General features: G+C 41.8%; 1 protein-coding gene across 1 annotated transcript in view; it reads left to right on the top strand.

Annotated features, from left to right (window-relative positions):
• The first annotated feature begins 1,189 nt into the window (after positions 1 to 1,189).
• The window catches only part of DRD3 (dopamine receptor D3), a 44,483-nt gene continuing 22,505 nt past the window's right edge, over positions 1,190 to 23,167 (top strand). The window contains exons 1-3 of the mRNA XM_053565211.1: positions 1,190 to 1,539; positions 7,476 to 7,780; positions 19,469 to 19,581. Of these exons, the coding sequence (XP_053421186.1) occupies positions 7,511 to 7,780; positions 19,469 to 19,581 (383 nt within the window). The 5' untranslated portion in view covers positions 1,190 to 1,539; positions 7,476 to 7,510. The remainder of the gene's footprint in view (positions 1,540 to 7,475; positions 7,781 to 19,468; positions 19,582 to 23,167) is intronic.

Raw genomic sequence — 23,167 nt, 5'->3', positions numbered from 1 at the left:
AGGATGGTAAAAGTAGCACCTACTTTGTACGGTTGTTGAAAGGGTTAAAAGAGAGAAAGAAGGAGGGAGGAGTGGGGAAAGGAAGATCAGAGAGAGGGAAGAAGGGAGGGGGATGGGGCCTTGGTGTGTGCCACAACTTTTGGGGGCAAGATTGTAAGAGGACTTTACCTAACAAATGTAATCAGTGTAACCTGGTTTCTTGTACCCTCAATGAATCCCCAACAATGAAAAAAAAAAAAAGAAAGAAAGAGGCAATGCATTAAGGTGACTAGCTATTAGTACATGCTCAATAAATTAGAGTTGTTAATGGTCAAGGTCAGCAGTATTGACCTTGTTGCTGCTGCTGCCTCTTTCTCAGCCAGCAGAGGTCTCCATCATAGTCCCTGAGGACTAGCTTCCCTGTGACAGTCTGCACCACAGCTGCCAAGCACATCCACTGTTGGCAGAGAAAATAGTGAAAGAATTACCACCCTGTCCAAAGTGAGGGGGAAAAATTAAAACAAGAGAACAGGAAATAGTTAGGATCTCACAATAAAATGTTAAATGAAAAAGTGACCATAAATTAAGATGATCTGTTTCTAGTACTGACTTTTGCAAATATTGCCCTTGTTGCATCTCACTTTAGCTTGTTCTAAACCTGAGTTTAAAAAAAAAAGAAAGAAAGAAAGAATACTCACATATATACAGAAGAACACTAAGAATAAATTGGCAAATGTATGTAATGTTCTCTGAAAACAGTAAGTGCTGTTAAATAAACACTTCGTATTTCTCACATAATTAACCTTATTTCATCTTTGTCACCAGCTATGCTCCGTGTCTCAGTTTCTGCTTACACTGTAATATAGTTCCTTTAACCTTTTGTCCTCGGACAAGCTTATACCTCCAAGGTCAATTATTCTGTCAATTATGTTTTAAATCGTACTGATTTCCATTCACCACTTGTGTATCAATTTGTTGATCGATTCCTTCTTCTGAACCAATCGTCTTTGTGCCCACTGAAAGGCTATAGGCAATTAAACTGAGGACGGTGAGAGTTATTTAAGAAAAACTAAATCATAAAGGTAAATAAGGTGGGAAGACTGGAATTAAAAAGGGTACTGAGGAGAAAATACACATGTACTAAAAAGCACAGAACCGGAGCAGAGAGAAGCGCAGAGGGAAAAGAGAGCGAGGAAGACAGAGCCTGCTCATGCCTGTGCCAGCTCTCTTTCAGCACCAAGGACAGAACCTCTCGGCGGGTGACCCTAGCGACGTTTAGTTTAGGATCCCTCCCAAATCCTCTAGAAAAAAAACGGATGCGTTCAAATGCAGCTATAAAACATGCACCAAGGTCTAATAGGGTAGCTGGGAAAGCAGCACACAAGTAATTTCACCTTAGAGGTAAAAATGGGTGATTTTCTTTCTGTTTATGTACATAGTTTCCGTGTCCTGGGAAAGGCAAAAGTTTGCTTTGCTTGAGTATGTCTGCTGTCAGTAAATGGCTGCAGGGACTGAAGTGCTAAACTCCACAGTCTCCAGAAATCAGAAGAAATTTTCAGGGTAAGTAATTTTTCATTCTGTTTCTAATTTAGTCCATCATGTTTTCCTGGAAGTTTATTTAATCAGCTTGGGGTTCTGTGGTTCTCTAAGAATATGCAGTAAAACTCTATACCTGCTCTTATCTAAAAACCTAAAACCCTGAAGATACCGTTTTTATTTTTTTCCTAAGTGGTTGGACAGTAAAAATCTGTTCTCTTCCTTTTTTCTTTTCTTTTTTTTCCCCTGAAATTGTATACTCATGGGTTGTAGAAACTATATCAAGGCAGGATTAAAAGATAGAAAACAAAAAGCTGTTATTATTCCTGGGATTTGCGTGGAAGTTGATTGTATTTCTCTTAAGGGTTTTACTTAATTGTTAAGGGTCTGTTATTTTAAACTCCCCAATTCAATACCCTGGTAATCCAGGGCTGAGGGTTTTAAGAGGTATTGTTTTCAATGGTCTATTTAAAGTCAGCCTATTTGCAAGTCAGAATCCAATTATTCCCAACAGAGATATGTAGTGGCAGTGATGATTGTGTATGTTTCTGTGATGACATATGATTTTTCGCGTATGGTTATTTAATTGTGGGACTTTCGTTGCTTATTGTAGCTTATGGGGTCAATGGCAATAACTGCAATTAGGCATTTCCTCCATTTCATCCATTTAGCTTAGTTGAATACCATCAAAATGCACACACAAATAATAATGCAGAAATAGCAAAGTGGAACGTGGATTCTAAACTCATGTTTCTAAACTCTCATGCTTGTTTGCATTTTGTTGGTGAAGCCCTTCACTTACTGATACTAAAAGGTCAGTGAAATGTCTGTCCTTAGGTAAGAGTGAAGAACAGCTGCTTGACGTGTCATTAGAATCTCTGATAGGCAAAGAGAAGCAGAGATAATCGAGAAAGATTCTTCCTCAAGCATGTGTTTATTTATAGTTGTATATTTTCAAGTCTGCATGGTTAGCAGTCGCAGGGATATTGAGCAAAGAAAATACTGACAGTATCCAAATGAGTGCCTGATATTAAAGCATCTATACAGAAGGCTGCTTATGAAAGAATACAAATTAAAGCAGATTCCAAATAGATTCTACTCAATAAATTCGGTTTCTAATTCATTGAAATTTGTTATCAATATTTACTTATTGACTGCCTGATCTACTGAATTCGTATCTTATCTCTGATTAGAACAGCAGTGTGCTCAGTCTTTAGAGGTTGTAAGGGAAAGTGAGGGTGTTCTGCTTTGCTGAGCAGTTTTAATGAGGAAAAAAGATGATATTATCTTAGCTACTGGATCCCAGTAAGCAGCTATAGTTTTTTTCTGTACTTATACCAACAATGTAAATGTGCCCAAATACACATATATAAAATATACTATATATTCAATGTACTTTTGGGTCTTCATTGGGTAAATACACTAGATTGCAATTTGCAAGAATAAAATGTCATAGAAATGCTAAAGACTACCTCTAATAATAATGACAATGTAACTCCCACTGGTTCTATCAGCAGTGTGCACCTGCATTTACTTCACTGAGCTTAGTCAGATGATCTGCACAAGATACTCTGAACAAGTGAGATTTTAAAATTAGTACCCATTTCATGTTTGTCTGCCTTACCCCAAAAGTGGCATAGTTAAGAATATGAGCTCTGGAATCAGACAGATCTTGGATTGAATCAACTCCATCATTTCCTGGTTTGTGGCCTTAGCAAGATGCTTAACCTCTCTGGGCCTCACTCTCTTTATCTGCAAAAACGAGATGATGATGGCACCTATCTCCTTCATCAGGTTGTTGCAAGGTTTAAATATGAGAATGTTTACAAATGGGAGCTCTAATTATTAATTATATCCGGCAATATAGCAAGTCTGAATTGAAGCCCAGGCCAGAAAAGTTCTGAAGATGGGTGGTCAGGATGTGACCGAGTGAAAAATTAGAGGTGGCAAGAGCTAGCAATCTGTGAACTGAGTGAAGATGGAGTCATGGAACCCTGCTACAAAGGTGTTTTGCTCCAGGTTGAAGAAAACTCATCTCCACTTGAGAATGACTCCTGACTTCAACTTCTACTCACAGATGGAATGCATTGTGAGCTTTGCCTTTAGGGAGACCTGAGATCAAAGCTTGGCTCAAACCAGCACCTTATACATTGTGTAATCTTGAAGAAGCTACTGAACCTCTGTCTCAGTTTCTTAATCCACAAAAGGATATCGACCTTTATGGCTGCTATAAATGTTAAAATGAGATAATACATGTAAAACCCTAGCATCTGACACACAGTAGCAGCCCAGAAGTAGTCGCCTTTAGAAGCAGGTTGAGGTCTCAAGGTGCTTTTGTTATGTTTGTTTTTTGCTTATCTCAATATTCTTAAGGAAAGAGAAGAAATGATTAAAACCCTGTAAATCCCACAAATGTTCCAGGCAGACTGTCATTCAGTACTGAAGGATTGAACAGCAACAAAGAAGGATATATGTCATAGCTGATGGGGACCTGACCCCTCTCTGTTCCTCTGCTTCTTTAAATAGATTACGCACTCACTCTAAGAGGTGCTCAAACAGACTGTAAAAGATCGAGATAAATCAATACTTTATAAGAAAGTTAAAGGCTCATAAAAATCTGTACATAGTGCTGCATGTAATGAATCTTAAAAAAGAGTGAAGCCAGCAGTAATCCTCCAGTCTTTGCCTTCTATACTTTCTCACCCCACATCTCCTTTTAACACCCAGCCCTCTGCTGGTCACCAGCGATGTGCTCATTCCCAAGTTCATTAGACACTCTCCAGCTGTAGCTTATTTGACCCCTTCCCCTCTTCCTGCTTTCCTGTTAACAATAAAGCTATTGTATTTTAGGTGCTATTTGCCAGACATTATGCTATGGCAGTGATCCTTTTGACAATGTTCAGAAGCATTTTTGGTTGTCATGATTTGGGGGAGGGGGGACATGATACTGGCACCTAGTAGGTAGGTGTTGGGGATGCTGATAAATAACCTACAATGCTCAGGATGACCCCCCACAGTAAAGAATTATCCATCCCAAGCTGTCAATAGTGCCAAAGCTTTACATATACAATTTCATTTAATCTTCACACTAACCCTGTGGAATGGGTATGATTATCCCCATTTTGCTGATGAGGAAACCAGCCTACACTTAGGAGTTGCTTAGAGAGTGATTATTGAGTTAAGGAACTCTCTAGACTCTTTGCTTCTCTCTACCTGAGACCAGTTTACTATCTTTTAGTATATATATCAGAGGGAAAAAGAAAGAAGAAAGCCCAGCTGAGCTCTGTGTTGTATAAGCAACACACAGAGAGGGAGGAAGAAATCTAAGAAGGGAGGAAGCTGAAACAATTAGCTGAGAGGCAGGGAGTATTCTAGCATCTCACTCATCTCTGCTTTCATCTCTCACATCCACAACCTGTCAGAAACTGCCTGGACAGCTTCAGCTTACCCCACCTGCTGCTAGAAAGAATATAAGACTTGAGACAGGACAATGTGAAAAAAATAAATCAGAAACCTATGGAGTTGTGATTCTAATATCAGGCTCAGAATTGATTTTCAGAATTGAGGGTTCCCCTTTGTATAATTAGCCATTGACACTAAGCTGTACTATTTTTAAGTAGCTGACAACCTCTTGGCAGAGCAAAAAGTCCAGCAAGATGGTAACAAACATCACAAGTTTTTATGCTTCCCTCTTAAATGGCGGACGAGATGAGGCTAAGTCCCAGGAAAGGAGGGTTCTGGCCACTGCCTTCCAAGGTGGCCCAGTTGTGAAAGGAAAGTCATCTGGGCACAAGCCTGCCTTAAAAGTGGAAATATCCTTGCACAATCAGAAAGCATTGTATTTTTCCAAAAGCTCTTGGCAGCAGCAGTACTATTTCCAGGGTAGCAGCTGCCCTTTTCCGAATAATGAGAAAATTATAATTATTATCAAGAATTATTATTATGTTTTAAAATACATTGAATGCAAACAGTTTGCCAAGATAAAGAACAATTTTTTAAAGCAATTCTCTGATATATTCCAAGTTGGTCACCTCTTTCCAATCATTTGCTCATTTTAACACTTTCATATTCCTGCCTAAAATATCTTGAAGTGAAGTATGAAATGACAGTCATGATGAGGCCAGTCTCCTAATCAAGGGAGAGTTGCAGAGCCAGGATTGAGAATAAATCCCGACACCAATCCAGCCTCTATGTTTGCCAGGGCCTGGAGCAAGAGTTCCAATGGAGGCCCACATATACTATATTTAAATATTTTGAAGTCATAACCAGCAAAGCATTGAATAAAATGTTTAATCTTCCCACCCTCAAAAATATACCTTCATAGCAACTTGGAGGGTCAGGTTTGAACTTAGGATTCTTGAGCCCCTAGGATATGACAGTGCAGAAGAAGCTGGGCCCCTTCCTCTGTCCCACCCCAAGGACCCTATCCTTTTCTTTTCCCACCTCAAGCTACACAGAAGGTATTCATCTAAGTGCCAACAAAAACTGCCACCTGGTCCCGGGGACCATACACACCCACACACATACACATGGCACAGTCTGCCCGCAGGGTGACAGATTCAAAATGAGGCCTGTGATGCCCTGGAAACAGGCTCTGAGCAGTTAGGGCAGAGAATTCTGTGATCTTGGCACTGGGCAGGTGGTCTGATGGGGTGTAGACCCTTAGAGGATCTGGGAGGGTATGACCTCATCCAGTGGGGAGCATATAACTAGAAGAGGGTGTCTTAATCTGTCCGGGCTGCTATACCAAAACAACATAAAACGGGCCACTTATAAACAACAGAAATTTACTTCCGGGAAGTCCAAGATGAAGGCACCAAAGAATTGTGTCTGGTGAGGTCCTGCCTTCCGTTTCCTGGACAGCTATCTTTCCACTGTGTTCTCACATGGTAGGATAGAAGGTGGTCAGCTCTCTGGGGCACCCCTCGTAAGAACACTAATCCCGTTCATGAGGGCTCTGACCTCGTCATCTAATCACCTCCCATTGACCCCTTCTCTCTCCTGTACCAGCCCTACCACCCCCCTGGGAGTTGGTACTTTAACATATGAATTCTGAGGGGACACAAACATTGGGGCCACAGCAGAGACCAAGAGTGCAGCCCTCTTACAAGGCAGAGCTGGAAGCAGGAGTCACTTTTGCTTGGGTTTCAGGGTCCCACTGTAAAAACCACATGCCTTGGATCTTCTCCTAGACCCCAGAACTGTGAGAGAATGAATTGCTATTCTTGACACATTACCCAGTCTTGAGTATTCTGTTCCAGCAGCACAAACTTAGATAACTGAGTTCCATTATTTCCCTTATTTCACACAGGAGGGAACTGGAGCTCAGACAGGTAGAGTAATGTGCACAAGGTCCTGCGGTGTCCAGAGTCCAAGCATGGCTCTTTCAATGGCCTGTACGGCCTCTCCACCTCATGCTGTTCTACTCCTCCCGTGACTCACTTGGCTTCAGCCACGCGGGCTTCCCTATCAGCCCCTCTATGTGGTAGCCCCTCCTCTTGATACCTGCTGTTCCTACTGCTTGAACCCCTCTCCCACCGGATATCTGCGTGGTCTGCTTCTCTGTGCCCTCCAGGTTTTGATTCAATTGCCAGTTTCTCCATGAGGGCTTCCTGATCACACTAGTTAAAGTCGCACTGACACCAACTTACATACATGCAATCCTCATCCCCTTCTTACACCTTCCTGATTTCTTTTTCTCCACAATACATATCATTGAACATACTACATCTTTTATTTACCTTGTATATCTGTCTTCTTCTCCAGAACAGAAGCTTCACAGAGGAGGAATTTTTATCTGTTTTGTTCATTGCTGTACCTCCAGCAATGAGGTTGAGAAACAGTATTATATAGGAAGTGCTCAATAAATATTTGCTGACTCGATAAACCAAAAAAAGTACACAAGCAACCAAGATCCAAAGAGTCTGACTTTACCTCTGTTGTTTTCTTTTTCCTCCCAGGACACCCCTTGAGGTCACGCCCCTCCTTCTGGGCTATGGCACCTTTAAGCCAGCTGAGTGGCCACCTGAACTATACCTGCGGGGCAGAGAACTTCACAGGTGCTGATCGGGCCCATCCACATGCCTACTACGCCCTCTCCTACTGTGTACTCATCCTGGCCATCGTCTTTGGCAATGGTCTGGTGTGTGTGGCTGTGCTGAGGGAGCGGGCCCTGCAGACCACCACCAACTACCTGGTGGTGAGCTTGGCCGTGGCAGACTTGCTGGTGGCCACCCTGGTGATGCCCTGGGTGGTGTACCTGGAGGTGAGTAGGCTCCAGGCATGTGCTGCTGGTGTGCCCATGCTTTTCTTTGTCTTTCCTGAGCTCCTGGCCTTTGGGGCTCTAAGGACTCCTCCAGTGGTCCAGGAGGTGAGGAAGGAAATTCTTTCTTTAATGAGGGAACTGAAGCTCTGGGTGGCAGTCACCATCTGATCCTTCTCCCACATCAGAACCAGGAAGCTGGGGATGATTCTGTTCTCAGATCTATACGATCCTGGGAACTGAACTTGAGAGATGGGATGCTTCCTAAAAGGGCCTCGAGTTTATTCTTTATGCCCATCCCATCTCAATGTTGTGGTGCATCTGGGGAGGCAGTCCAGAGTGCACCTTCTTCAGTGTTCGATGTATATGGAGTGAGAGTGTGCAGGAGAGATATGGAGCTCGGGTGGTGGAAGACATTATATTAAAAACAAAAAGAAGCTGCTTTTTTCAGTGAATAAGAAGAAGAGACAGAAAGAATGGTCTGCAAATAGATCAGACCTCTTTTGGTGGTGCAGTTGCCTGCATCTTGGCTTTTCCCTCCTAATTGCCAGTTCTCCACAGACTCTGCTACTGAAGGAACAAACTAAACCTTCAAATTTATGTTGTCCTCCATTAATAGTACGGAGCCTTTGCCAGTTAGATGGTGCAGCAGACCCTGGAGAATTCTTTTGGGGAGAAGCTTTTCTTAAATTCAAAAGTATTTTCATTTGCAAGAGCAAGACAAAGACAGGAGTGATCAAGACAAAACATCCATTTGCTAACAAGGAAATCAGGGTGCCTACATCTGTTCAAGAAATGCATATTCTCACCAAGCAAACATGTAATTACTAAAGAGATTTTTTAAAGAACATCTTAACATTCTATTAATATTTCTCCTCTGCACTGTGTGTCATACTTAAAGAGGTATCCACTGAAGGATCAAAATGATGCTGTGATTAAGAGAAATTAAGATTCATCAAATTAATATCTCAGTTAATGTTAATAGTGAAGGTGACAGTTAAGTATGACATATCCCGGGAGAGCAAAAACCTTGAACATTGACTGCCTGTGCTAGTGCCCATATCAAAGAATGACTGGGAACTAAAATTAGACTGGTGATCTCAAAAGACAGAGATAAAGAAAGAAAGAAAATAGATAGGAAAAGGAAGAGAAGAAAAACAAGTAGGCTGATTGGGATAGATCTAAAGTCTACGGGAATACTTGCGTTTGAAAGAAGATAAGTGCTTATTCTCCTCAGGATAATTCTGATGGTAAAGAGTCTTGTAATTATCTTAACTTTTCTGTCAACCCACTTAGACTAAGTCATCCTGAAGTCAGAGGTTATGTCTTTGTTCTTCATTTCCTGTAGTCTAAACACACTCCCTGGCACATAACATGCGCTAAATAAATATTTGATGTATGAATAATGACATGAATCTGCTCTGTAATATATGCATTATGTGGGCAGTTCCAGCTTACACCATCATCGTATACATCTACTATTACGAGCATACTTCTGGTGGAGAAGAAGAGGTGAAATATTTATTATTTTACATTTGATAACAATGAGAATGAAAAGATGTGAGAAGCATGGGATAATCTTGCTCAAAAGTGAGGCACTTTTGGTGCCACAAACCAGTATATCTTGGTCAGTGATTCACAGCACCACCACCATCCCCCTGAACTGTTTCTGTTCTTCTCTCTATGTTACCAAGTTTCTTAAGTTCAAGTTTCTGGAGAAGGAGGAATGTCAGAAATGCAGGCAGTGGACCTTACTTCTAATAAGCATTTTCAGTCCCTCTAAAATAAAATTTGTCTTTGGGTGTCTATAATAAAGCCACTCAGCACTCTTTGGCTACCCATTTATAATTTCTTCCAGGTCTCAGGCTGAACCATATTGAAAAAACTCTGTACATGCTGGCTTAAAAGATGAATGTTGTGACTTCTCCACACTAGGAAGCCATGACATCCCCTTCTAGCCAAATCTGCTGATACAACTGATGCCCCTGTTGCACTGCACAGCAGAGAAGAACAGCTGAGACCACACAGAGCCCCTGGAAACATTGCAAAAGGCCTTACTGGGAGCTCTGTAGTAGTATCTATGGGTTTCCTCCCATGAGAAGAGCATTGGTAGAGCTCTTGGTTTCCTACCATAGAAACCACTATGCCCTCTGTCCCTCAGGCAATTTGATGTAGGTGTTCAGTAATCAAGAGCATGGTCAAAATAATCTACATCCCATAAAGAAGATTTAGTGGAGCAGAAACCTCTCTTCACTAGGAAATGGGCTTTGGGGCCTCTTTTTTGGTCTTACCAACTTGCTTCAAGGCCCAGTCAATGCAACTTAACATCTCTGCATCACTTTCCCCAGCAGTCAACTAAGGACCTAACTCAATAGAGGAGAGGATATGATTTGAAGCAGCTATTATTAACAGATGGCCAGTTAAGATATTAGAAGTTTCTAGTTCAGAGGACCAGGTCTCCCTATCCCACATTAGTATATACTTTCCTTAGTCTTAAGTTTTTTTCCTGTCTTTCCTTAGAGACAGATGAGATACCTTAATGAGAAAAAAGAGTACTCTGAGCTTTTAAAATATGGACTATGAATATACAAATTCATGTGTCTTAGGAAGAGCAAAGTGTTGCTCTTACTAACTAGTCCTGACAATGGCCCAGTTTGAGTAACTGGTCTTGTAATCATATGATTACACCTAAGAGCCTCCTTTGAAAAAGGAAAGGGTTCATTGTTGATCAGACTGCTGTAGCCTTTAGGGCCCCCAGGAAGCTAGGCCCGAAAATTAGAAAAACACCATTTTGTGGACCAAAGGATTCATCAAATTCATAGCTTCATGTGCTTTGATTTGAATACATCCATCTTTCTCAAAAGAAAATTAGTTTATTTTCCAGATACCAATATGTACCAATATGTATTTGGCTGTAAATTGTGGAAACCTTGACTAGTTGTGGCTTAATCAAATTTTATACTTCTTACATAACCAGAATGGTAGAGGGAGGAGATTGTTAGTGTTAGGTCAGCTGCCCCATGATGTCATCTCAGACCAGACTTTTCTATTCTTCCTCTTCAACCTCCTTGGGCTGTCATGGCTCAGCATCATGGTAGTTTATTCAAAATTGGATGGATGAGGACATCAGAAGGTGAGAGAAAGTCCTTCCTCCCCCAAGAGTAGCTTGAAGCATCTTTCTAAAGAACTTCATTTAAGCCTAGTTGGTCAGTACTTAATCATGAAGTCACTAAAGATAGGAAGAAGGAAAAGGAGAAGGAGGAGGAGGGGGAAGAGGAGAAGAATAAAGGAAGGAAAGAAGGAAGGGAGGGCGGGAGAAAGGAAGGAAGAAAGAAGAGAAGAGAAAAAAGAAAAGGCAAGACAAGGCAAAGAAAAAATGTTTGTTTTATTTAAAAAATGATGTAAAGATAGGCAGTTGCTATGGGCCGTCAATACAGTGTCCTACAACATTGCCTCTGTTAGAATTCACTGGGATGAATGCCATTTAAACACAAGGTCATGCTATGAGAAAGGCTCAGAACCTAGAGTCAGAAGACATGGAATTAAGTGAATAAAATGGAAGTGACAACAATACTTTCCACATTAGGCTGGTATAAGGCTCAACTGTTATTGGCTGAGAGAGAGCCTTGATAACTAAAAAGTATCATCTATAAGTGTTTCAGTTAAGTCACCTTTAATGACTTACTCTAATTGGCTTAAATCAACAGAATGCATTGGCTGCCACATCAGGAACTTTAAAAGTTCTGTGTTAGGATGGGCTTCAGGCACAGTTTGGTCTGTGAAGCTCCGGCTCCATTTCTCTATAATTCCATCAGCTCTTCTTTCTTCAATTAACCTTATCCTCAGGCAAAAGTCCAGCCATGGACCTCACATGTGCACACTGCATGACACCATTCACAGCAGGAGAGAAAATCCATCTCAGAACTTTTAGTAGAAGAGATGTGCTGTGTTTGGACTAGATTGTGCCACATGATTTTTTCTGAACTAATCACCAGAAAAGTTACGTGTGGAACACGTCAACTGCTTGGGGATCTCATGAATTCCCAGTGTCCTACTGGAAAGAAAAGATAATCAGTAAGTGTGAACCACAGTGGGCTCTCATCGGTATCATTCTCAGAGTAGCTTGAAGCACTTGGGGATTCCCAGAGGCCAGTCACTGACCCATTTCAGTATTCTCTGTCCTGGAGCCTAGCAGAAAAGTTCAGGACAAAAGCCACGCAGAGGACCTCACAGAAGGTTATATTTCACAGGGCTCCGGGCTTAACTGTCTCTTTAATTCAGTTTGCGGTATTTTCTCAAAAACTCTTTTCTGTGCCATATCAAATAGTTCTATCTCAGGTTCCCTCTCAAGTTTTTAATTTCCTGCTTTACAGGCTGCACTCTGGAGCGTTCTTGCCAAGCACAAATATCTCATTTTATTCCACTCACTTAAGCACCTTTTGTGACATTTAATGCACTTATATCAGGACAGTAAGGTGGTGTAGGCAGCCAGGGGATGATTTGGAATACTAAATTCAGAGTACTTGGGCTCCAGTATGAACAGGAGAAAAGACTCAAGAGTTAAGAAATGTAGACAAGGAAAATAGAGCAGGGTGGGTTCAGGCAGGGAAATGCACCGATGAAAAGCAACCAGGTCAGATGTGATAAAAGGAAAGAACAGTAATATCTTGGGAATGGATGAATGTTTGGGCTTTGTAATGATAGTGATTATTAAAAAGAATGACATTTACTTGATAACAATTAAGACTTCCCTACTGTAGTGGCCAGGTGTGCTGACTCACACCTGTAATCCTAGCGCTCTGGGAGGATCCAGATGAGTGGATTGCTTGAGCTTAGGAGGTTGAGACCAGCCTGAGCAAGAGCAAGACCCCTTCTCTAAAAAATAGATGGACATTGTGGTGGGCACCTGTAGTCTCAGCTACTAGGGAGGCTGAAGCAAGAGAATCACTTGCTCCCAACAGTTTGAAAGGTTGCTGTGACCTATGATGCCATGGCAGTCTACCCAGGGTGACAAAATGAGACTCTGGCTCAAAAAAAAAAAAAAAAAAAAGAAAGAAAGAAAGAAAAGAAAGAAAGAAAAAGGAGATTCTCACAATTTCTTCAAACTCTGATTTTTATAAAAGTCATAAATTGTTAAAGCTGAAAGGACTTGAAAATGATTTTTGTATCATTTCTAAAGTGTGCCCCAATCACACAGAATTCCTAGGCATATTCTGATGATGAAGTTTTTCTGGGTAGGGTCTGCGAAGTCTGCATTTTAGATGAGCTTCTCTGTAATTCCTGTGCACCCAAACTTTGAGCAGTTCTGAGCTCAGCCTTCATTGGAGGTGTGTTAGACCACTTTGTGCTATTAAAACAGGATACCCAAGACTGAGTAATTTGTTAAAACATATTTTATTTTAAAACTGTAAGCAGTCCTGGAGGCTAGGAAGTCCAAGGTTTAGGACAAACATTCGGCCAAGACCAAGTGCATCATCATTCAGGGTGGAAGACAAAAGGGGAAAGAGAGGCAAAAGGGAGGCAAAACTTGTCTTTGTATAAGGATCTCACTCCCACAGTAGTAGCATTAATCCATTTTAAGGGAGGAGCCCTCTTGGTCTAATCACTTCTCACGAGGCCCCACTTCCCAACACTTTCATTGTTTCCAATACAAGCTTTTTGGAGGACACATTCATACCACAGCACAGGGGAAGGGAGAGATTGCTTGTTTAAAATATAGGCTGGTTGGGTCTACCTCAAATCTCCCAAACCAGAATTTCCAGAATGGCCTGGAAGTCTGTAGTGATTGTAATCATACCCAGCCCCACTCCCATCCCAGATGACTTGTGCAGCCATCTAGCCATGTGCTAAAATGACATTTGGGAACCACTAATCTACAAAATCCCCATTTCACAGATGAGAAAACTGAGATTCAGAAAAGTGAAAACTCCTAATTTATCCTATATTGCCCTATAGCAACCCCTCCTCACTACCCCCCACTAAAAAAAAAAAAATGATTTCCAAACAAAAATGGGCTGAAGAGGCCAATTAGGGAAGTAATTCTATCTTTGCCCTTTGGGTATTAGCCCCAAACAACTAAAACTTCATCTCTTTACAGCAGGAGTTCTTAACCTGGGGAGTCCATCGACTTGGATGTAAATGAAATTACTTCCCTATTTTCACTAAGGGAAAATTTAGTACTGTCTTTAGTTATGAATGTAGGCATGAATCCACAGCAGAAGAGATCTTTAGTGTCACTGGTAGAACTCACAGGTATTTATATTTTCAAATCACATTATGGTTGTTGTAGACATCCTGAAATATCATTTATATTCATCATTACTTAGAAATTGTAAGAGTTTTGAACCTGCTGCTAGATCTTATTTGATAAAATATTAAAGTAGCACATATATTTTTATATGTGATATATATATTTAAAATATCTTGATAATTATTTTCCATAAAATTAGTATCCTTTAAGATCTATCATATTTATTTCATGCATTTAAATACATTCTTTTAAGAGGGGGACCATGAGGCCCAAAAAATCCAGGGCATAAAGAATGTTTAAGGGGCCGGACATGGTGGCTTATACCTAAAATCCTAGCACTTAGGGGTGCTGAGGCAGGAGACTCAAGCGAGAGCCTCACTTGAGCCCAGGAGTTTGAGGTTGCAGTGAGCCACGGTGAGGCTATTGCACTCCAGCCAGAGTGACAAAGAGAAACCCTGTCTCTAAATAAATAAATAACTTTATAGAAAAGACTGCAGCAGGGCCAGGTGTGGTGGCTCATGCCTATAATCCTAGCACTCTGGGAGGCCGAGGTGAAGGTGAGGAGTTAGAGACCACCTGAGCAAGAGTGAGACCTGCCTCTAAAAATAAATAATAAACTAGCAGGGCATTGTGGTGGGCACCTGTAGTCCCAGCTACTCTGGGGTGAGGCTGAGGGAAGATCAATTTAGCCCAGGAGTTGGAGGTTGCTGTGAGCTATGACACCATAGCACTCTACTCAGGACAACATAATGAGACTCTGTCTTAATAAATAAATGAATAAAATAAAATAAAAATAAAAGAATGCTTAAGGATCCCTGTTTTAGGGACAACCATTTCTGAAGATAAAGTCCTGCTGCCTCACCTCCCAAACCAATGTTTCCCAAACCCAGGCAAAAATAATCACCTTAGGGACTTATTCTGAGTGAGGCCTGAGAATCATTTGTTTAACAAGAGCCTCAGGTGATTTGGGAAATGCTGCCTTATAATCAGTAAATTTGGGAAATGCTGCCCTAGGCTGTGTCTGTTGAAAATCAATAGCCAACTTCAGTACCTGAAGACAGGCTTGCTTACTTTTACCTTCTGTATTGCCAAAGGGAGTTAGTTATATTCATTAGCAAGTGAGAGTAACACCACCTGGCTGCTGTATAATTCTGAAGTGACTTATTCTTTAGAATGTAGGAGAAAGAAGCATGTCTCTGAAGAGCCTTAAATCAATCAGACTTGCTCTTGTACTTTTTATCTGCCTTAATTTCAAAAAGTCAGTTTGCCTTTCATGATCTCCCAATACTTTGTATCTATCTCACTGTTGGCACTTACCAGGTTACATCACAGCTATTTTTTTAGTATCTATCTCCTTGGCCGTCATTTCAGCCATACCGTTCATGCATTAATCCTCCTCATAGGAACATTCTATATTCTGATGCCGTAGGGACAACACCAAGTTTAATTCATTTCAACATACCCACCCATGCAAAATCAGACACATAATGAGCACTCAATAAATAGTGGATATATGGGTAGATGGATGGACAAATACCAACTCTTCTCCCTACTGTGACATTAGAATGGAGTTGGGTTGTGCACTTCTCAGCAGTGGCATTCCCAAGTGCTGACCTTGGAGAGGTAGAATGGAGCAATGGTTAATATGAATGGGGTTGAAATTCCAACCCCTTTTACAAGCTATGAGTCCTTAGGCAAATTACTCAATTTCTCTTGTTCTCCATTAGAAATCATATTTACCTCATTGGGTTACTATGAGATAATGTGTGAGAGTTACTAGCATGCTCTTGGCACACTCTGATGCTCTTTATTGATCCCGTACTGTGATTTACTTGGTGTGGAGGACTTCAGTAAAGAAATATTATTTTGTCATTACAAGTCCAACCAATTAGAAACTCATTTTAATGAGTAAGCACTAGGGAAGTCTAAGTGCACCTCAGTGGGAATTACTTTAATCAGCTAATCAGATTGTTTTCTCCTTGACACTTGGCTGGGATCAAGGAGAGAATGGAAGTGTTGATGGCAGAATCTGGAGACAGGAAAAGCAGACAGCCAGAATGGGGTGGCTCTCCAATGGGGGCCTGGAAGCCGGGGGACAGCTTGAGGACTTTGTCCTTTAGGGGCTAAGCAAGAGGGACAGATAGTAAAGAAACCTGCAGTCTGTGTGTGCTTTCACCTACCTCCAAAGGCAGTAGCCACCACTGTCTTGTGAACTGTTTTTTATCACCCTGAGACAGAGCCAATCAGGAGGGTGTCACATTCCCTAAAAAGGAGTCCATATAGTCTGCCAGGCAAAACTCTGGGAGGAGCAAATGTTTTTCTCTTTTCCCCTGTCTACCCACTTCCATCCATCTTCCCACAACCACTCCCCAGTAACAGGGTGCCGAACGAGCCACATTCCAGCGCCCTGTCTGCCTCTACTAGCCCTGTGAACTTTGACAGAGTGCTTAATCTCTCTAAACTTCTGGTTCTTTCTCTGTGAGGATGATAGTAATAGTCCTCTGTCATAGGACAATAATTGGCAATAGCGGCCATGCATGTAAAGCACTTTGCAGAACACAGGCATTTAGAAAGCATTCAATAAACGTCAGCTGCTATTGAGACAGATTATGTCAGAGACTGTTCCTTCTTTCCACAATATATTTTCATGCCTTGCCCTGGTCTAGGAGCTGAGCGTGGAGCAGCAAACAAGTAAATGTCCCTGAGCTTATAGGTGTTGGTTAAGTAATAGTCAGATAATCTCCTATCAGGTAAGTGTATAATATAGTCCTCAAAAGAGCTCTAACGGCACACGCAGTAAAAAACAATTCCATTTGCAAAATCTAGAGTTTCAAAATGATAGAAATTGCTGGAATGGGTCATGTAGGTCAGTGCCACATATAAATTCTCAATAAATGTTAATTTGTATTCACAAAATTAGGATCTCATGATGATCTCTATTTTATTGTAAAATGCCTTGCTTTTCCTGTTATTATAAGTTGTTTGGTATAGTTCCTGTAGTACTTTTGTAAAACCTCTTCACACATATAACATATCTTCCTTCTATGAGCTAAGTAAGGGTAGCTTGACCAGCAAGCACCTGCTCTATGAATGCATGGATAAATGAATACCCAGCAAGCACTGAGGTTTGCTGTTGCCCCACCTATTCTCTCTCATCTGGACTAGTCCCCAATGCACATAAACAAACTGGCACTCACAATTATGCAAAAAAGTGGGTTCTTCCTGATTTAAATATAAATCTTATGGTACAGACAATGTTGAAATAAAATTTAGTGTGCAAAAATCAACTTTTGCAAGAAGCTTTTACAACATGCAACTGTCCTACGTAATAAGCAAAACCATCTTTTTATTCTCCTGGCTCCCTTAAATCACTGTGTTATTATGACTCAGATCAGAATTTTTACATCTCCCTTTTGAAAAAGTTTCTCATGCCAAGAATTCCAAAATTCATGTTAGGCCTTTATGTATATAGAGCCAAGTGGTCAAACTAAAAGAGAGAAGTCTACAACCAAGCGAACAAAAATCATGACTTTATCACTAGCTTTAACTGTTTATTCTTACTTTTAAACAAACGAAAAAAGTCTTTAGTCAGAGTTTCTCATAATAGAGTCTGGAAATGAACAAAGGGTTAAAAGAGAATACAGGAAAAGAAATAAATCCAATGAGAAGAAGTTATTAGGGAAGAAGAAGAGACAGCTCCTTGGAACCTTACTTTATTGGGATAAAACAGGAATGAAAAGTAAAGTAACCTGGTCATAGAAGAAGATTCTTCCATGAGAAAACTCAGAGGAAGGCCGGGAGTAGTGGCTCATGCCTGTAATCCTACCACTCTGGGAGACTGAAGCGAGGGGATTGCTTGAGCTCAGGAGTTGGAAGCCAGCCTGAACAAGAGCAAGACCCCATGTCTACTAAAAATAGAAAACTAGCTGGGAATTGTGGCACATGTCTGTAGTCCCAGCTACTTGGGAGGCTGAGGCAAGAGGATCACTTGAGCCCAAGAGTTTGAGGTTGCTATGAGCTATGATGCCACAGCACTATACCCAGAGCAACAGAATGAGACTCTGTCTCAAAGGAAAAAAAGAAAAGAAAGGAAGGGAAGGGAGAGGGAGAGGAGAAAGAAAGAAGGAAAGGAAAGGGAGAGGAGAAGGGAAGGGAAGGGAAGAAGAAAGAAAGAAGAAAAGAAAAGAGAAAGAAAACTAAGAGGAACAGCACCATTATTACTCAGTCATTTGGTCATTAACTGTTTGTTTTTTTGTTTGTTTTTTTGTGTTGTATTTTTTTCTTGAGAAGCTGCTTCAGAGGCTACTGTTTCTATTTTTCACTCTTCCTTACCCTTAAATAGCCCTGCTTAGGAGGAATATCACAAACACTCAGCTACAGCCAGAGGCACAAAGCTTCTCAGGTTTCTCCTTGAGAAGCACGGTCCCCAAGAATGGCAGCCCCCTAGGCAGGAAGCTGGCAAATACACAAAAGCCTGAGGCCCATGAGTGGCCCTTTTCAGACATTCTGAAAATGACATCTCCCCGACACATCTTCTTGCTTCAATTAGGTTATGTGAAAGTTTTAAAAATAAAAATAGAAATGTACTAGAATATAAATTACCTAAATTCTGGACTTTTTATAATTATGTACATGGTAGAGGTTGAAAGCACCGTCACTAATTCTGCCAGTGGTAGAGAGAATCTGTGCTCCATCCAAGTCCCCTGGACTCAGCCCTTTCCCCTCCTCTTGGTGAGTGGGACAGTAGTGCAGAACAGTGACATTAACACAGATAGGTTCTTATAGATGTTGTTTTATGATGTTTCCAAGCTTTAAAACCTGAGACTGGATAGATTTTTGCTTTGGAGGTAAAAAAAAAAAAACCATGCTCTAAGATTATTTCCAGAGTACACAATGAGCTCTCTACAGGGCGGAGGGCTTTAGAGAGGCAGTTCCGGCACAATACACATCAGGCAGCCGCCCAAGTTCTTGTACTACCAGCTGTGCATGTGCGAACATATCACTTGACTGCAAGGGCACCATTGCCTCCTGGGCCTGAACTAGATCAGTGATCTCAAACCTTGGTGTGTCTGGGGTGTTTAAAAATGAAGATTCATAGGCCACAGAGCCAGAAACTCTCTGTGAGTCTAAGAAGGATTCAGAAATCTACATTGTTAATGAGCATCCCCCTGTGGACTTTGAGAAACACAGGACTAATTGATTTGGAAAATCCCTTCCAGCACTAACCTTCTAACATTCTGTGAATGTGTCCTTTCCTTAGCAACAATCTTGGACAGCCTGGTACTCCTTGATGTCCATCTACCCTGAGGTGACAATAGTACCAACCAAAGGGAGCAGACAGGGGTCAGCATCCTTACTGGTGACAAAGGGATGACAACGTTGCTGATTGGTGGTTCTTCCATCTCTCGGAAAACACTAACATCCTTGTTTCTGATGCCTAGGTGACAGGTGGAGTCTGGAATTTCAGCCGCGTTTGCTGCGATGTTTTTGTCACTCTGGATGTCATGATGTGTACAGCCAGCATCCTGAACCTCTGCGCCATCAGCATTGACAGGTAGAGTTGGGGTTCCCCTTCCAGGCTTAGGGAGGTGGCCCAAAAGCTGGGGGGGAGGCATAGGCTTTGCATTTGAGGCCACTGGGATCAAGTAGAACTTGACCCTGGGATATTTTCTTTTTCTTTATAAATTATGGGGTGCAGGTAAGAAGAAACCTCGGTGACAGGAGAGAAATAATGATCTTCTGTGCTTTCCTGGCTTTGCATCTCCTCCAGCCATTCTGGTCTTCCTTTTCCACTATCCCTTGGGGGGGGGGGGTGTGTGATTCCTAACAGGAAGGCAAGGAAGAGGGGGAAAAGGAGAAAAGGAGAGCTGACTTGGGTTGATAGAATATTCTCTTACTTTTGTTTTTGTTTTTGTTGAAGGGAGGGATGGAAGGAAGGTGAGAGAGAGAAAGAGGAAAAGAGAGAGGCAGGCAAAATGCATTTTGCTGGGAGAGAGAGAGAAGAAAAATGGGGGGGAAAGGCGACTTTAAAAGCATGGCTATGATCTATATATTTCTCTCAGGGAGTTTAAGAAAAGCAAGTAGAGAATGATAGGTTTTCTTTAACTGCCTTTTTTTAGCTGGAATTTCTGGATTTCTTGGTTTTTGACTCCACTCTGTGTGCTCCACGTGAGTAATATCACTTTCTATCCCTAAGAGCACCTGACTTCACAGCCCAGAGGTCCCGGTGTTCCTTCCCTCCCCTCTCCTTCTGTCTTCCTCCGCTAGTTCCCCTCACCCTGCACAAGCCTTAGATTTGCTACTCCCATAGGACACCACCAGGCCCACTGAGAGCCCTGAGGAAAGGAGGCTGCTTCCAAGCCTGTGGTCTCTGGCACTGGTCAAGAGCCTCCAACCTTCTTTCTCTGAGTCCTGTCCCTCCTTACTCACCTTCCACCTCTTTTCCTTCTCCCAATAATATCATTACTTCACTCCATACTCCCAACAGGTGACACCAGATAAGATCTGTCATTTATTGAGAATTGACCGTATTGTGCTGAACTTTGACATGCATTAACTCATTTCATCTTCACAATTCTTAGGTACCACTACATATTATTATCTACTATTATTATCACATTTCCAGCTTCTTCGGGTAATTAAGGCATTTGCTGAAGTCACACAGCAAATATAGGGTCATGCTAGCATTTGAATATGAGTCTATTTGATTCCAAGTTGATAATCTTAAGCTTTCTGCTAAGCTCCCCAAATGTCCACCTCTGCCTTCTCCCCTTATCACATTACTGCCTGAGTATCCCACTGGCCTCTTCAGTGCTAAACATTAAGAAGCAGACCACCAAATCTTCTTGACTTGATGATTTCTTATTGACACACTCTTTCTCCTGGAATCTTGGTTTTTGTTTGACTCAGCTCTCTTCCTAATCTTCCACACCCAAGCAGTCAATATTTATAGACTCTACTTTTGCAATTTCTTCAAATTTGCCCCTACCTTTCCTCTCTGGCTGCCCCCTACTTATTTTAGGCTTCCATGACCTCTCACCTGAAATTCTGCCCCTGCCTTCTCACTGATTCTTCATACCACTATCAGAATTATGCCCCTACAAGGAAAGCCCTAATGTCCACCACCCTACTCACAACCCCTTAGTGTCTCCTTGGCCTATAGAATAAATGTTCAAATTACTTCCACAAGCTGGCATTCCACATTTTCCACCAGAGGGCCTCACCCTCCCTTTCCAATTTTATCCCTTTCTGGGTTGCCCTACATTCTTCTTATGCTCTGAGGCCTAGTGTATGCTCTCCTCACACTGCCCAGCATCATGTTCTCTAGAGCAACAGCCTTGAACTTTCCTTCATGTGCTGAAATGGGAATTTGGAACCAAAAGAACCAGGGTATGAACATAAAACCCTTTCCTATGGAGATCCTGCAAACCACTCAGTTGACTGGATGTTTGTTTGGTTTTTTTTTTGACATCATGTGGTTGGTTATCTAACTGAGAGAAAAAAATTGAAGAACATATCCATAATGCTGCAAATAATACCAGTGAAGAGTATGTTTAAAAATAGAGGGGTATGGTTGCATAATTCTGTAAATACATCAAAAAACATGGAATTGTATGCTTTAAATGGGTGGACCATGTGGTGTACAAATTATATTTCAATAAAGCTGTTAAAAAGTGAAAAGATAGGAATTTTATAATACTTTGTATAATAGTCTAACATCTAAGTACTCTGTGTCTAATATCTGTACATTTTGTACATGTTGGGGGGACTGTGTTATTTACAGAAGTACTGGGCTGCAGGCAGCTGGTGTGCTTTATCCTTGCCTCCACCACCCCAAACCCCCAGCTAGACCCAGCTCCTCAGCACCTGTGAATCCCCTGCTGTGCCCATGACAGGGCCTGGAGCAGAGAGTATGAAACTGAACTGTGCTCTCTGTCTGAAGGTAGCCCAGGCTCATACCACAAACAGGCACTTTCAGAAATGGGAGGAGGGAAAGAACTGTAGAAAGAGAGTGTCTGTTACCGGACCAGGAGGGTCTGGCTGCCTGTCACTGTCAGCCAATATGCAGAGATGGGGATAGGACCACCAAACTTTGTCAGAAGGCCTGGTTCTTAGAGAACAGTGAGAGTAGCCTCTCCAAGACTGTTCTATTCTTCTATTTCCAAAATTACAGTTTTATACATAAACGTTCAAAGCAAAGACCACACCAACTCCTATTTCAAATAATGATCAGTATAACTCAGTGACCCATTACAACATTCCAATTCAAAAGTTAAATCTTCTAAATCAATCCACCTAAACTCAAGATAGGCATCTTTAGGATGGGAGCTAAATTTACAAAACAGTGAGACTGGGAGACTTGGGGGAAGGTCAGGCAGGACCTAAATCCACGAGACCAGCTGTGTCATGTCTGCTCAAGCCTGCCTGACGCCATCTTATTCTCACGACATGTGCTTTCATGTCTAAGAGAGAGGCTGGGACAGCCCCCTGCCAGTCCTCCTAATTCCTGACCCTCCTCTCTGCCCTCCCAAGACCATGCATGTACACTCCACCCACACACAATCACACATGTGGGGCTGTGGGCCAAGTGGCACAGGTTGTGCCCTGAACACTGATGTGGGAAAGAAATTCAGCCAGTACTTCCTTTATCAAGCCTTGAGTTGGACAAAGGGGGTTTGCAAATTGCCAGCCAGAAGAGGGCACCTTTCTCTAATTTGCCCAAGAGCATCATTTCGTTGGCAGCAGCCATGCTTAACACCCATTTCTATTTTCACCAATTTAAACACAACCAACAAGAATAAATCTTGAATTGGCCCTGTCCCATATGGGAAAACTCTAAGAATATACGGCATTCACCTGCTGGAAACCTGAAGGGACCAGCCACACCTTAGGTCCCAATGGGGAAGGCTCCTCCCTTCCTGGCCCAATCCATCATCACCAAGGCTCAAAATGGAGCCTCCTCCTATTCTGGAATGAAAATAGGCCATGGAAAAGCTGTCTCCATTATCCTTCACAGCAGTGCGCCATACACAGCATTAAATGCTGTTCATCTGATGACAAATAGCTGGTCAGTTCATTAAAAATGCAGTCATTCAGGCAGGCCTTTGGTCTTCACACAATGCCAGTCACCAGTCTGACAA

This window comes from Nycticebus coucang, chromosome 16, assembly GCF_027406575.1.
Source record: "Nycticebus coucang isolate mNycCou1 chromosome 16, mNycCou1.pri, whole genome shotgun sequence".
Lineage (NCBI taxonomy): Eukaryota > Metazoa > Chordata > Mammalia > Primates > Lorisidae > Nycticebus > Nycticebus coucang.
Note: the sequence above shows the minus strand (reverse complement) of the source record. Positions and strands in the feature narration are given on the sequence as shown.